This window comes from Nothoprocta perdicaria, unplaced genomic scaffold (assembly GCF_003342845.1).
Source record: "Nothoprocta perdicaria isolate Ctin4 unplaced genomic scaffold, notPer1 scaffold_34, whole genome shotgun sequence".
NCBI classification, from domain to species: Eukaryota; Metazoa; Chordata; class Aves; order Tinamiformes; family Tinamidae; genus Nothoprocta; species Nothoprocta perdicaria.
Window position 1 is genome coordinate 2,696,737 of NW_020455577.1, and position 16,206 is coordinate 2,712,942.

General features: G+C 38.8%; 1 protein-coding gene across 2 annotated transcripts in view; it reads left to right on the top strand.

Moving 5' to 3' along the window:
- CRB1 (crumbs 1, cell polarity complex component) overlaps positions 1–16,206 on the top strand; it is an 84,063-nt gene that overhangs the window by 48,114 nt on the left and 19,743 nt on the right. Inside the window, exons 6-10 of one of the 2 annotated variants that reach the window (XM_026043841.1) lie at positions 4,645–5,598; positions 9,038–9,579; positions 9,944–10,109; positions 12,644–13,550; positions 15,786–15,914. In XM_026043841.1, the coding sequence (XP_025899626.1) occupies positions 4,645–5,598; positions 9,038–9,579; positions 9,944–10,109; positions 12,644–13,550; positions 15,786–15,914 (2,698 nt within the window). Of the gene's footprint in view, positions 1–4,644; positions 5,603–9,037; positions 9,580–9,943; positions 10,110–12,643; positions 13,551–15,303; positions 15,313–15,785; positions 15,915–16,206 lie in introns of both variants that reach the window. The other variant, XM_026043840.1, reaches the window with a different exon arrangement.

Here is a 16,206-nt window from a genome sequence, read left to right on the forward strand (position 1 = left end):
TCTGACTGACATCCTTATTCCACAGTATTTGCATTTAGGACAGTAATAATCATTCTGTGTCTGTAGCATAGGCTGGGAAAGCATCGAGGTACCAAGAGCTGCACGTTGCATAACTGTGAATTCAAATCCTGATAGGGTGAGACTGTCTTTACAGTTTGATAATGCTGATTAACTGAATCCAAATTCTTTTATAAGTTTGAACCTCKTGGTGAACCTGAAAAAATATATATATTTGACAGCAAACAGAATTTAGGGTGGAAGAGTTTTCCCTCCTTGATTTAGCCTGTGTCAGGGGGAAAACTGAGAAATACTGAAGAGTTTCCAAGAAGCAGCACCCAAAGCTGCCCAAAGAGAGAGGTGGACTTCTAGAGCCACCCTGCTCTGATGGAGCAGCTCTGCCTCTTGGTGGAGCTACTGCTCCTGATCAGTAAGAAAAACATTACTGGAGTAGGACCTCACATAGACCCAACTGCTGGACCATGGGGTCAATTCCTCTTTCAGTGACTGGTGAGTTTATTTATGTAACGCAGAGGAAATACAACAAGACAGACTGTTGCTAAGGATGCAAAACGTGAAACTAATGGAAAAAAAATCCGAGTGGAGAGTTTGCCYTTCGCCAAAAGGACGGTATAAACATGGGCCTCCGGAAAGAGTCTTTGTTCTCAGGCGTTTCACTTGTTACACAAAAATATATTGACCTACTTTTATGCAATTCATTATATAATTAGAATATAATGAAAAGTAAAAAAAAGCCCCACATTGGCATTGTCACAGAAAGTACCTCCATCTATTGAAATTTAGTTATTTTCCTTTCATTAAATTAACCAAAACTTCTTGTTCAGGAGCTAGAAAGAAAGGACATGTTTCAATAAATGTTTTTTTTTTCTTCTTAAACACACTCAAAAATATACAGTAAATTCCAGAAAGTGGTAAAATGAAAGTCAAAAATAAAAATAATTCAAAAAATAGACCTGAGAGCCATTTTGTCTTTTCTTTATGCCTATTGAGATATTATTTTTCTGAATGACAATGACTGTGAAGAATAAACCCTTTGAAAATTAAAGAAAATGTGGTCCTTAAAAATATCATTTTTGTAATAGGAAAAGGAATCATAACAAATGTCAAATCAGTTTTGAAGAGTCCTTAAAAATCTGTCTCTCTGAAAGCACAGTGAAGGTTTACAGTGGAAACTCAATGAAAGTTTAGTAGGAGCACATGGGTAGAATGTTCTGAAAAAGAATTTAAGCAGAATACATATCTACTGCGTAAGCAGGCTAATGAGTCTTACTTTAAGCCTTCTTGATCTGGCTTGAGCAAAATATACCATCAGTCTACATCAGCAGGTACAGAAGTGGAGCAAGCTAATCCTGGAAAAGAGCTCTTGTGTCTAGCATTGTTTTGAATTTGATTTTGAAACTTCGTTTTTGGGCTGCATAAATTCTAACCACCCTTTTTACTTCAGAAAAAAAAGATGGTTGCAACTAGGATACAAGCTTGCATCATTTTAATGACAATGTTTAAAGGTAAATATTTTCTTTTTTGAAATATTATGTGCAGTTAAGATGGTATTGAGCGTAGTATCTATCCAGACTATTTGCTTGTAACTCGTACGAAGTTTATAAGGTGGCAAGAAACTGGCGGTGTGGAAGGTTGTAAAGAAATTTCTAAACAATCGTGTATACAAAGTGTAACTTAGGTAGTACTTTTAACTCTGTAATGGAACTGAAAATTAGCAGCACTTAGCAGAATCGTGTTTGAATAATTGCTCTTGTCCTTCCATTTCTGCTGTTAAATTTGAAAGAAATATCTTAATTATGAGATTAATGGTTAGAGAATAGTAACCCTAGAATAATAATGTCTAAGTGACAAAAAGAGGCAAAACTGTGAGCATTATTGACAAGGAGTGTCAAAGGAGCCTATCATCTTTGTTTTAAATTAAACTTCATAAGAGGAAAAATAAGCACTGAATATGGAGAAAAATACAACAAAAATATTCAGATTACTTTTATCTGAAAATTTTGGTGTGTAATATGTTTAGAAGAGAAAATGATATTGAAAAATTTTACTTAAAAATATAAATATTATTAGCTGAGCTAATGCGTATAACCACATAAAAGAAAATTAACATTCCCTCTCACACTTGCACTTACTGTAGGTATRTCTTACGTGCTTTCAGAACACATATTTTTTACATGGCAACTTCTCCTCCAACCTGAGCTATTTGAATTGCTTATACAGTTCTATAAATATTGACTAATCCTTTTATCTAGAGTGCTTTTATCTTGAGTGACAGTGGTCTGTAWAGCAACTGGCACATAACAAGCAGTATCAGCTATAAGAATAACTTATTTGCTTAACCCTGATATGAATAAACAGTTTATTACTTGTCTTTTAGTGTGACCTATATTTATATATGTGCTAGTCTCATTACAAAATAGTATGCGTGTGTGTATTTATATAGTCAAAAAATCAATACTTACAACATATCATTAATGTTGTGTAAAAACCAAATGCTTCTATTCAGATACAGAAGCCCTTATGAAATAATCCACATGTAAGTGGCTCTGTGRCAGTCATTTTGCATTTAGGAACAGATGCTATATCTAAGGGCCAAGTGCTGTGCAAATGATAGCRTGTTGTCCAAGTGCAGCAGAAAGTAAATCCATGCCTCGGGGAGCTTCCAATTGCTGTTCTGTAAAAATAATAACTAYCATTTCTTGAAAGGGGAAGAACAACACAGACACTAAATGTTGTCTCCAGCTTGGGTTCAGCTCATACATTTGCTTCATCCTTTCTGGAGAGATGTCACTAGTGCCACGTGTGACTCAGACCCCACATACAAGGGGAGGATGATGCCTCACAGGTGCTGTTGGATAATAAACCAACAGATATGCACAGAATAACTGTTTAGCACTGAAAATRGAGCAACCAAGTATGGAGAGGGACACTACAGTATGCCATTCACTTGGCTGATTTTTTCTACAAAATGTTTAATGGGGGCTTCCAATCCATAATTCTTCAAATCCATTCTGGCTCTCCCGAAGGTCTATAGCTCTTGACATGGGCAAGTACATACCCAATCCTGCTGCTTCTTTACTGCATTCATATATTCACTTTCATTTCTGCCACAAAAAAAAAAAAAAAACAATGACACTCACACTTTTGCAGACACGCAAAATTGAGTCATATATAAGACCTACCCATTGTTTTCTGTGTTAAAGACGGGAAAGTGGGACACAGCTCACTGCAACTTCACTTTTCATATATTCCTTTCACTTCCAGAACAGAAAAAACAGGACAAGCCACTAACACAGAGATTGGCATAAACTGGGTAAAGCAGACATTGTTCTGTGCCCCAGTCAGTAAAGGTTTGGAAAGTGCACTTCATTTTAAGAAAGTCACTCCCAATGATTCATATTTCTGCCAGATGCCACTACACGTTAAGGTATACATAGACATATCATGCTGCAATAAATGTAAGCCTCACTGGAAAGCAGAGAGACTTCTGCTGTAAAACCCCACTGTCAGACGAGAGCGATAGCACTGGCTGTATTTGATAATCTGAAGTTTCAAGTGAAAAATATATACCCTAACTGAAGAATGATGAAAGAGGAGGATYCTCTTAAAAAGCTCTCGCTTTTTATATGCTTCCTGTGACCACTTTGCTCTGTTTCTTCTCTTAAAACAAATCTCAACCAATTCTCAGGTCCCTTCTGCCTCTCCTATAACTTGCTGCTTTCTGATGTGGCTCTAGTTACAATTGTGATTGAATAAAGTCGACAGGCAAAGAACTAGCCTGAGTAACTGCATTTATCTGTCACTATTTGAAGCTATTCATTGTGGCTGAACGCTACTCYGCAACTTTCCGTGAAAAATGACCACATTTTGCTAAGAAAATAAAGCTCTGTGTGAATTTGTAGGTAAAGATAGGTGCAGTGYCTGGTACCTAGCTGCAACCCTGTGAGCCTCTTCAAACCTCATTAAAWAATTTACAGGCACCGAACATGGTAAGCTAGTGAAAAGCTATTTAAGGRAATTAGAAAAAGTAGGCAAAAATGAAATTATTAATTACCATGTGCTGAAGTTACTTTGCAGATATTTTTAAAATGAGTGTTTCATATTCTTCTCTAGAATAACACTGAAGGGAAGTGGAAATACTAAGTTTGGACATTTGGATCCATTGTAGGTTTCTAAGGGAGATAAAATGATCTTCCCTGAGCCATTTCRTATATTGATAACTTGAATGATCTGGGGAGAAGTTACTATAATCATTGCTTTGTAGATGGGCAACAGTGCAGAGACATATACAGATTAGTTTTACAAGAGGAAGTAGGACGCTTAGCCCAAAATTTAGGCCCTACGTGAATGACATGAATGAGAGTGAGAAAGAGAAGAAAAGACTGGCAGCCTATTCTCTAGCTTATCAATATACTGTACTATGAATATTAATTAAACAACGATTCTTTGCTCAAGAAATTGTGGGCCTGTTAATGTATCACATATTTAGCATACATTAGTCTTGTGGATCAGCCACCTCTTTATCAGGGTGTTCCCTTCTAATTGAAGATARTTTAATAAAGCACGTGCTATTCTTAAGCTCCTCTCGTCCAGTCTAGAATGTCTAATTCTGTATTTATTCTTCAGGTATTCACTGTGACGAAGACATCAATGAATGTCATATGAACCCTTGCCAGAATGGTGGGATCTGTGAAAATTTTCCTGGGAATTATACTTGTCATTGCCCATCTACGGACAAGGAAGGGATTTACTACGGTGGCTGGAACTGTACAGAAGTTCTCCATGGCTGTACTGATCAGCATTGTGAAAACAACGGAATATGTATCCCACATTTAAAAAACGGCCAACACGGGTTCAGCTGCATATGCTCACCTGGATACACTGGCATACACTGTGAAACCATAACCACATTTTCTTTTGATGGAAACAGCTTCCTTTGGTTGAAGAATCCCACGTCCCCTAAAAAGGAATCTTTCTACAGTATAAACCTGAGCTTTCAGACTGTGCAACCTGCAGCATTTCTGTTTTACCGAGGGGAGAAAGACACATTTGTGAAGCTGGAGTTGTGGAATGGCTACTTACAGTTATCCATTCAAGTCAATAACCAGCCACAGGCAATTTTGCGTATTGCTCATAATGTCAGTGATGGAGAATGGCACTCAGTGGAGGTAACCCTGGCAAGAGCTGTTACTCTAAATTTACACGACAGCTCTTGCGTAGAATCATGTGTCAATAAAACTTCTGCTGTGCTAGATAATGATCACGAGATGCTTGCATTTCAGAGCACGTTTTTGGGCRGCTTACCTGTGGGGAACATTAGCAGCAACTCTCTACTTAACATCTATAATATGCATTCTGCCCCTTCATTTGTAGGCTGTCTTCAGGACATTGAAATAGATTTGAATGTTATTACTCCAGAGAATGTCTCACCTGAAACATCTTTAAATGTCAAGACAGGATGTACTAGAAAGGACTGGTGTGAAAGCCACCCTTGTCAGAATAGGGGACGCTGTATCAACCTGTGGCTGAATTATCACTGTGATTGCTACCGGCCGTACACAGGGCCAACGTGCTCCACAGGTAAGCTAACACCATTGCCATTTGTATATAAGTGGCTGCTGAAAGCAGAATCATAAACAATCCTGTTAACGTCAGTGATGAAACCACATGACCCTTAAGATCCCTGGAAGTCATCATCAGCTGGTGAGGAAGCACAAGAGGTTAGTAGCAGCATGTGTTCATTATTTTCTCGTGGCTTTTCAAGGAAGCCTTCTTTTCAGCTGGACAGAAAAGTCAGACTCCACTGATGGATTCTGCTCATCCAGWTTTTAAATTTTCTTAGCGTTAGCACTCCATAAACTCTGGAAAATTTAGTTCACTAGAGGTTATGCACCCAGAGTAGAAATTTAGAAAGCAATCAAATTTAAGTATTATTTTCAAAGCATTCTTTGGAAATTGTAACCTCAAGTTCTCCAGCCTTTTATAAAGAAACCAATCTAAAACAATGAAAGGCAAACAAAAGTACCAGGTTTAAAAAGGCAGATTCCTTTTTTTTTTTTTTTTTTTTTTTTTTTTTTTTTTTTTTTTTTTTTTAAATGAACTAGTTTATACTATTAACCTAATCTGATTAGGCTTGGGAGAAGGCTGGGTATCAGAGGCTGGAAATAGGAGCCATTCATGCAGGAATCGCCCTGCAGCTGCTTCAAGAGCAGCTCTGCACAAGAACCAACACAGGCTGCAACCAGCAGATAGTGATTGGGCAGCTGGAGTGAAGTGTGTCCAAGAGCCCATCTCAGCCAACAGCTTCCCCGGCAGCGATGAGCAGGAATTGGGAAGCTGAGGATGCCTGTAGCACTTTCCCTGCTGCAAATTGTCTTTCCAAGCAGAGGCTGAGGCAAAGTGGAAGGACAACATGAGGTGCCCATTCTGCTCCCTGCATACTGCATCTGCTGGGTGCATAACAGGCTTTATACCCTGTGGAGCTCTAAATGCAGCACTTTTAAGAAGCATTTTTGGGGTGAACTCTGCAGTCCTTCTTCAGCAAAAGTCTTGGGATTTCAAACAAGCAGTTTTGTTGTGCCRCTCTCCTGCTTCTCTCCCTACCCCATGATTAATCATCCACACACATTTAATCATAATGTCTATGKAGGAAGAAATAWATATATATACACATTTATTTTTATATATATGTGTATATATATATTTGCCAAGTAGATTGGAAAAAACGAAGTGCAATGGCAGGACCGTGGTCAAATTGGAATGGACAGATTCTAAACTGGTGTAAATTGACATGACCACAGCGAAGCCAGTGAAGCTACATTGATTTACATCAACTGAATGACTGGCCCCAGGGCCTTATTGGATGTATAGCTGCAGAAAGCTGCAGCTCAAAGTACATTTCAAACTGTTTAAATGCAATTTCATTTTGCATGCTATACTTACTGGTTATCAATACATACTTTTTTTTTTTTTTTTTGTATTGCAAAATGACAAAGTCTGAGAGGTAATTGTAATAGACTTCTTTGAAGTTCAGCTGTAATTTACCCGACTGTTTGGAAGCAACTTTGGAGTATAGGACAACATCTGGTAAATATGTTTGCCTCCTTATATGATGTGAAATTAAAACCAGTCAGGGCCAGGAGAGGTTTATACTGGCATTAGAGATGTTGAGAATGATTAGAAAGCAAGCTTTTATTTTTCCTGTTGACGACAATATTCCATGCCATGGTCCCATGGCACCATGCCGTTTTGATACATCAATTCTAGATATATGCCATATATGCCGTATTTAAAAGACTGCGGCAGATTTCTTAAATGACAGAGTAGAGGAGACTTGTGGTAAAGGATAACATAAGAAATGTTAGTGTCTTTTTGAAGAAAAGTTGCTGCCAAACATTTAATTGACAAAGAGGCAATATTTTCTCTACATACACAAAATAACAAACAGATGTTGACTCATTTTGATCAACATCCAGATGTTGTGACCCAAGAGGTTAATATTGGCCAAAGTGATGCTAGCCATCTCATCAAACACAAGTCCACACTGATGATTTATAAATATAGACAAAGTAATATAAAAAGGAATTGTAAATGTAAAATACTTTTAAGACAAATTCTTTCTAGGGATACAAAACTATAATCCTAAACCAAGCAAAAAAGTTCTTTTTAACCACATGAAAAATACCTGCCTGACGTACCATGGTACAGAATAGGTGTAACATAACGAGATTTCATGTCTAAAATCACCCATTTCAATCAATATTTATTCCTATGTACCAGATCACATCTATAAATCAAGCACATCAATAAAGAAATATCTTATTTTATAGATTTAAAGTATTTCAAACCTCATTTATAAAGTTACTTCAGAATCAGTCTCCTATTTTCATTTAAATGATTACATAGGTTTTTTTTTTTTTTTTTTTTTTTTTTTTTTTTTTTTTTTTTTAATAATGCTGTGGGCAGAAACTTGCCTATGAGATCCCACTGCAGGAGTTTTATTGCACAAAAGGAAATTCCAACTGTTTAGCTATGTGTGCATTTTTTTTTTGTAAAACCCAGTTTATTCTTTCTATGAATTTGATATATGAAAAAAATAGTCCTTGAAAGTGTTTAGGCAGGAAGTTGAAAATGCTGAGGACAAGATCACAAAACTTAAAATGCAAAAATAGAAACACTTTGTTGTGCCTTAATGAGATGATTCATCAGAATAAAATATGGTTTGGACTACATATTTTGTATCCTTACAAGTCTGAAAATCATTACTGAAAATAAAGAGTAAGGGAGAAAGACAGATGTTTTTGGTTTAATCCTTTTAATTGATAAAAACACAAAGGYTTACTGCATCACAGAATCATTTTTGCCCCGTGACACGATAGCTTTATGGGCACACTCAGGAATGCACAGGATTCATGACTGGGCAAAAATTGACATATATTAGCACATATTGAGTCCCAGAAACAGAAAATCTGTTGAAGAAACATAGTGCCTATGAAGTATAAAATGGATGCAGTGCTTGGAAGTTTCACACAAGAGGATTTTACGGGGCACTTTTTAGGCTATTTGTATGATTGAAAACAATGTGGAAAAAAACATACTGGAATTATATTAGCTTCCATGATCATCAGAAGATTGTAGCAGCTAGGCTCTTTTCAAAATTATCTTTCTGATGAGCAGTGCAGGAAATTGCATAAATCTGGGCTTGCTTAACCATTTGAAAACCCAAAATTACAGAGAAGATAAAGGGGAAAAATATGCCCAATAATAAAACATCTGGTACTGTAGCCTAATGCTAGAGCCGTGGATGCTAACAGGAACTTTGGAAGCTATTTTCAGCTGAATCAAATCTTCGTTCATAAATACCAGCACATCTCACTATCAGAAGTAACTATTTAATACCAGAAGTAGCTATTTGATCACTTCATTGGCTCCCTTGTCATTTAGCTCTAACCATTTTAATTTTCCCTTTTCTTTTTCCTTCTCCTTTTTTTTTTTTTTTTTTCCCTATTGCTAATCCCAGAGTATATTCCAGGCCGGTTTGGATCTGAAGACTCCTCAGGATATGCTGCATTTCCTGTTGATGCCACTCAGAATGAAAATGTGAATATATCAATGTTTGTCCGAACACGCAAATCTTCTGGCTTACTACTGGCTTTGAGAAACAGTACCTGTCTCTACATAAGAGTCTACTTGGAAGGTGGGAAACTCACAGTGTCAGCTCCRAACTCCAGGAAGTTATTAGGGAAACACACTGTGAATGATGGAAACTTTTACTTAATATCCTTAAAAATAGAACCAAAGAAGATGGAATTATTCCAGTCCTCCCAATACCTAGGCTTTATTTCTACTCCGGAGGTAACCATCCAAAGTAAGGATGTTCTTTACATTGGAGGCCTGCCAGATATTGGAGAATCTGATGTAAATTTCAAAGGTTGTATCCAAGATGTAAGACTGAATAATCAACCTCTGGAATTCTTCCCTATCGCCCATCCAATGGATTCTCTTGCCAACCGAACCCTGATCAATGTCACCAAAGGCTGTGCTGGTGATAACCTCTGCAAGGTAAAAATTCAATTTTTCAGAGCATTTTCACATGGGGACTTTCAGAGYTTGAGATTTAAAAATATATATATATATTTCCAAAAAATATATGATGATAATGACATCTTAAGACAATATACAAATATACTAGAAAGAGCAGATTTTGTTAAATTGTGCTACGAAAGATGAGTATCAAAAGCAAATATATTGACATAAGGGAAAAAGAAAGTATTGTAAGGGTGAAATACTGATGCTCCGCAGTAATCAAACATGCTACGCAGCCTTGGTGCTGGCACGTCATCATTTTTGCCAAGCAGTCCATGATCACAGGGGGATTCCACAAGCATTTACTCGTGCTTAGCTTGTGTGTTCTCTTTCCTTGTAGTCCAACCCTTGCCACAACGGTGGCGTGTGCTATTCCATCTGGGACGACTTCACTTGCACGTGTCCCCCGAACACGGCAGGGAAGGCATGCGAGGACGTGAAGTGGTGTGAGCTTGGGCCCTGTCCCCACGGAGCACAATGCCAGCTGGTGCACCAAGGATTTGAGTGTAGGTGCATTTCAGTTACTCCTGTCTCCTTTGCACAAGGTTTTAAAGTTCTGTCAGATCCTATTTCTACTTTATAATAATATTAATTAAATAGTATTAATGTAAATAATATTAATGTAAATAATTATTAATGTAATATTAATGAAAATAATATACCRTATTAAAGCAGAAAATAAACTTTCAGCCAGGCACCCTGACTCACACACTGAAGTTTACAGGACCTTTATCCTTGGTCTATTGAGCACAACTTTGAGATTGTGCAGTAGATCTCGACCTGGCCGAGTGCCACTGTACCCCATATAATTTCACTGCAAAGGATAAGAGGCAATTCAGTCTTGGATTAAGCCTAATGTGATCTCCCTCCTTCCGAAAAGGCAAGCTCCACTGCATCATTTTGCTAAACGTTAAATATATTTGAATAAAGCCTTAGGCATCTTAATACCAGCAGTACAGTTATTAAATTGGTATCTTCATAAAAAGCACCTGCACACCAAACAGTATTAGTTTGAAAATTGATGGCCATTAACTATCTTAAGAATCTCTTAAGAAGAGCCATCCTGCATATCTCTTTCCTTCTCTTTCTTTCTTCTTTATCCCTCCCTGAACTGAAGTGGAATTTAAAAAGCAAGTAAGGATTTTGAGGGCTTTTTGGTTTTTTTTTTTTTTTTTTTATCAAAAAAAGCCCTAATGGTGCTGTGAAGAAGTCACGAGAAATCTAATGGAAGCTGCTATAATAGCTGACTCTATGGAAGCAGAAAGATGGTCAACAAAAGATTTCTAGGGCAGGCAGTTTGCAGGCAGAGCTATATGATGCTTTCTTTACTGAGATCGTTAGAATAAGTACTGAAGCGCTTCTTAAAATTTATAACTGAAACTTCTAATCAGCATGTCTTTAAATGTTAACATCAAAATATATTTTATCATAAATGTTACTGTTTCATAGTAAAGACTATGAACTTGACTATAAAAGACTATGAAAGACTACTGAAACTATCATACAGAGAAAMGTAATTGAACTGTTTCCTTTTAGTAAAATCAAGAGCATTTATAATGTTAGCAGRCCTACAGAGCTGAACTTTTAACTCATTTTTCAGAGCCACAATATAGACTTCTCTGTAGATAAACTGCCCCCTGATTTCCCTAGCCCCTGGCCATTTGGGCTAAAACAGATTACTTTTAGCAGTTACTGTACCATTTGTCCTGGCAGCAACTTGAGCTCAGCTCCAGGTGTTAGGCTCTGTTCACCACATATAATGAAACCTAAGAGCTTGCCTTGCGGACCATAAAAGTCTAATTCCAGGTCTATATTTATAAGTTTTGCCAACATATTGAGGTACGTGTGGGCAGAGCAGGAGTGTGGGTGAATGATGACAACAGCATATGTYCAATAGAGCATGGTCAGAAGGAGCTATACTGGCCAGCAAGCTCTTTGCCAGTTTAGGGTGTTATGTTCTGGAAGCTGGTTTAAGCTTAGCCAGAAAAAGAGCTGTTTTCCAGGAGATCTGGTATAGTTCTACCTACGTGGTTATAATTAGCAAGCCCTTTCTGGAAAACATGAACTCCAACTGGGCAATATAATAATTCATGATGCTCAGAGGTAGTTCAGAAACCCGCTTTTATCTGCAATCTTGCAATCCAGATTTGTCTGAAGTAGGAACAGAAGACATTCCTTCCTGTCTCCCCATTACTCCCATTACTCCCAATTACTGATGTTTCCCCATCAGTAATTCTCATAAATCTTGGAAAGGGCATGTTTGGGTAAAGGAGAAAAAGAGGTAACGGCAATGAAGCAGAGAAGGGCAGGAAAATCATGCCTATYTTTTCCTAGCTTAGAAACTTGAATAGAGGAACTGATAATTGTAAGTAAGTACTACAATGAAAAGAAATAACTAATAGTTAAAAACCCTTGTGGTTCTTAAACATTGTGATTTAATTAATATATTAATTTAATATCTTGCCAAAATACCATTTAAACTAACATTTGTCTGTACAGTTACATCTATACAGATTAAGCCATACCCAGAAGTCTTTAGAAAGCCATCAATCTCCATCAGGAAGTGCAGATAAATCAGTACAGACCCACTGTTTTTGATAGGCTTGGTATTTTACTATTATTTCTTTGCTAAGTGTTCATGATGGGCTCTCATCATGAAGAGGTGGAAAGTTGAGGGCCTCACTACAATCACATACTTTCCTGAATCCATTGACTTCAGTAGTGATGCCTCTGACTTGCAAAAATGTAAATAAGGACATACTCTAGGTCACTGTCCCCTTTGAGGTTAGAAAAGAATATAGAGTTATAACTTCAGATGATGCAAAGCAGGTCAGCTCTGTTGTCTACAGCATATTTGATACTGGTCCTGGTCTATAATTTTTATAGCCACCAAGAGCAGGCGAGGCACCTGGAACAGGGTTAGTATGTGAATGTTTTCAGCACATACAGAAGGACAGGGAGCACGGGGCACTGAGGAAATATTGCTCTGCATGTTTTGGTTTAAAGTTGGCCTGGTTTCTCAATTATTATCTTTGCACAGGTCTTGCTAATGCAGTGTTTAGTGGCCGAAGCAGTGCTATATTTTACAGAAGCAACGGAAAAATCAGCAGAGATCTCACGAGTATCGTATTTGGCTTTCGAACTAGGGATGCTGACGTGATACTGCTGCACGCGGAGAAGGAGCCCGAGTTTGTCACCGTTAGCATTCAGAACTCCAAGTTACTCTTCCAAATGCAAAGCGGCAACAGCTTTTATAAGCTGACCCTTGCTAGCTCCCGACCTGTGAGTGATGGGAAGTGGCACCAAGTGACGGTCTCTATGGTAGAACCCCGGTCCCAGGCCTCTCAGTGGCACATTGGTATAGATAATGAGAGAGACACCGCTACCAGTACAACTGCCGCTGGAAGCCTCAACTTTTTAAGAGAAGATACAGACATTTATGTGGCTGACAAGGCTTTTGACAATCTGGATGGCCTGCGAGGATGTATGAGCACCATAGAAATCAGTGGCATTTATCTTTCATACTTTGAAAACGCCAATGTCCACACTAAAAAACCTCAAGAGGAACAATTTCTGAAAATATCTGCAAACCCCACTGTTACGGGCTGCTTGCAGTTGGATGCCTGCAGCTCAGGGCCCTGTATGCATGATGGCATATGTGAAGACTTGTATACTTCCTACCGTTGCATATGTTCCCAAGGATGGACTGGCATGCACTGCGAAACCAACATTGATGAGTGCATTTCAAACCCCTGTGTTCACGGGAACTGCACTGACAAGATCGCCTCCTACAAGTGCAGCTGTGAACCTGGTTACACAGGGGTAAACTGCGAAGAGGACATAGACAACTGCCATGAGCACCAGTGTGCAAATGGGGCCACTTGCATAGATGGGATTAATGGATACTCTTGCCTGTGTGCTGGTAACTTCACTGGAAAACACTGCAGGTACTATGAGCAAGGCAGGTCCTTATGTTTCTGTCAGGTCACTTCTGAGAGATTATTACACCACTGATATCTCCATTTTAACTGGGCACTACAGACCTGTACATAGATTGTCTTGAAATGGAAATAATTATAGACAGTAATGATTGAAGTAATAACAAGCAACACACTGCCAAACACACATTACATTCATTTTCTAAACAGCTGTGGAAATTTATGATTAAACCTTTCACGAGACCATCTCAGCTATCTATTGTTTTGCTGTTCTCTTTTCCCCAAAAATTACAGGTACTCCACTATTTATACATTAATTATGGCTGCAGAAATAATTTATAAAGAATTTGCAGTATGAAAACTTACTAGATGTGAACAGAGGCAGAAGAAAGAGACACTAGTCCAGAGAGAGACCAATGAGTCAATGCAAGAAGACAATAGGGGACACACAAAACTCTTCTGTCAGCCTGGTTCATACAAGCTCTGCAGTGAYCCGACTACAAGTTGGCCAAAGCCTTGGGGTAGACCTGCTGCATCTTTGCAAAAGTTTTGAATCTCTAAAGCTAGATTTTGTTAGAATATACTCTAGAAGAGAAATTTAGAATTGACTGGTAAGATAAAATAACAGAACATTCAAAGATTCTGTAAAGAAGTATTTTACCTACTCAAAACATCTTTCCTAGGCAGCCCTTCCTTCAGGCTTGCTCTCCCAACTCAGCAGCTCCTAGAGGTTGCAGACACCATTCAGTCCACCCATCATCTCTGAGGCCTCCTCATATGGCTGCTTCCTGTTCTTCTCAGGCACTCARCTACTAAGGCTGCAGCTCTTTCCTTGTTTCTCTGTCCACTGCCTGCCCTTCTCTGCACTCAGTAAACTTCTCCTTTTGGAGCACGTCTTGTTCTCAAGGAAAACAAAATCCAGCCTACTGCATCCTACAGGGCGCAAGCAGACAATCTTGTCCTTGCTGTGTAAGCTATTCTTACAGACAGCAATCACTCCAGTTCATTGTGAACAGAAAAAAATAGGGCCCCAACCAATTCTGTTAAAATGATCTAAGAATCTATGCTGTAATTTTAAACAAAAGTCCTTAGAAACAAGAAAGTTTGATCCACTATCAAGAGATCCATTGCCAGTGATCCTTTACCCTTCACTGTACAATCATAGTCTGAATAGAAAAACTTTCATTTTTTCCTAGAGAAAGTAGGTTATTAGAAAATCCATTTGTAATATCCTTAGTCTATACCCTCYCCTGCCATGCAGTGTGATGGGGCCTCGAGCTGCCATGGCCTCAGGGTTGGTAATGGACCTGAGTGCACCACCACTGTCTTTCCACCAGATCCTTTTTCAACAGCCTCATCCTGAAGGAGAGCAGTAGAAAGAGGAGCCACTTTGGAAATAGCAAAACAGGTTGTTAGCAGGGATTTGGGGAGGACATATRGGATATGTTGTTGATTTGAATATTTATTGTTGAAAGTCAGCTATTTGTTGAATTTTATTGAGTAGTGAGAGTCGACAGGACATCCCCTGGTTTGATAATATCTTGTATGATGAGACCAACATGGTCTAGCTTGTACTCTAATTCTCTCTTTTGAGCTCTTGAGCTGTCCATGGATCATACTGATCTAGGGTCACTAATCTAGCCTCAGGGTTGTCCCCTGTAGGTTTTGCTCAGAAATGAATCATGAAATCACCAGTAAATGCTTGGAAAAGCAAAACCAAATTCAACACATTAAATAAACTAATCAAAACATATCCATTCAGGTTCTGTCTGTGGGTCTTRAACTTGATTTCCTGCCTTCATTCYTTTGAGCAACACGCCAGTGAGTGCCTCCAGTGCCCTCCCTCTTCATTTGCTGCCTTTCCTTAATGAGGCAGCCAGCGTGCAACCACATATCCCATGTTGTTGGTTGTGCAGATGCACTCTGGTGAGGCTTCCCTCCCGGGGGGGAACCAAGGAGGGACGTGAGGCATGTGCTGCATCCCCGTGCAGCTCCTGAAACTGTGCATTCATTTACAGGCAGAACGTGATGCTCTCACTGCCTGCACGAGCAGTGCTTGGCAGCAGGAGCACTGCTCGCTGCGTTCCCAGTCTAGATGCCCACTCTAATTTTGCAAGGTAGAAAGGTTAAATATTTACCACTAAAAAAATGGACCAGTGTTAAACGGAAAGCTGAGAGAGCGTGAGCTTTCAGAAATGAGCAAGTGTTACTCTAACCACCGCTGTTACCTTGCTGTTTACCCAGATACAGAAGATTACCATACACAGTTTGCGGGAACGAAGAGCGAAATCTGACATGCTACAATTTCGGCAACTGTACCGATCTCGGCGGGGAGCTGAGATGCGTGTGCCTGCCCGGATTTACCGGAGAACGGTGAGCTGCTCTGCTCATCCACCAGCACCTCTTTGTAGAGCACCACTGTCTTCCTGCAAGAGCATTGCCTGAAAGTGACATCAACAAGGGTATCCTGCATAGCAGAGACAAAGCTCTTCTTAAGTTCAACAGTTCCTTGCTTAAGTGAGCTTGGAAGTCCAAAAGTATAGCTTTTTACTTGGACAAAAATCACTGTATTAATGCAGAAAAGCTTATTCCATTGTAAGACCACTAACTCCAGTGTAAGATTTTTTTCTTAGCCAGCATACACACCTATTTTTTGAATTCTATG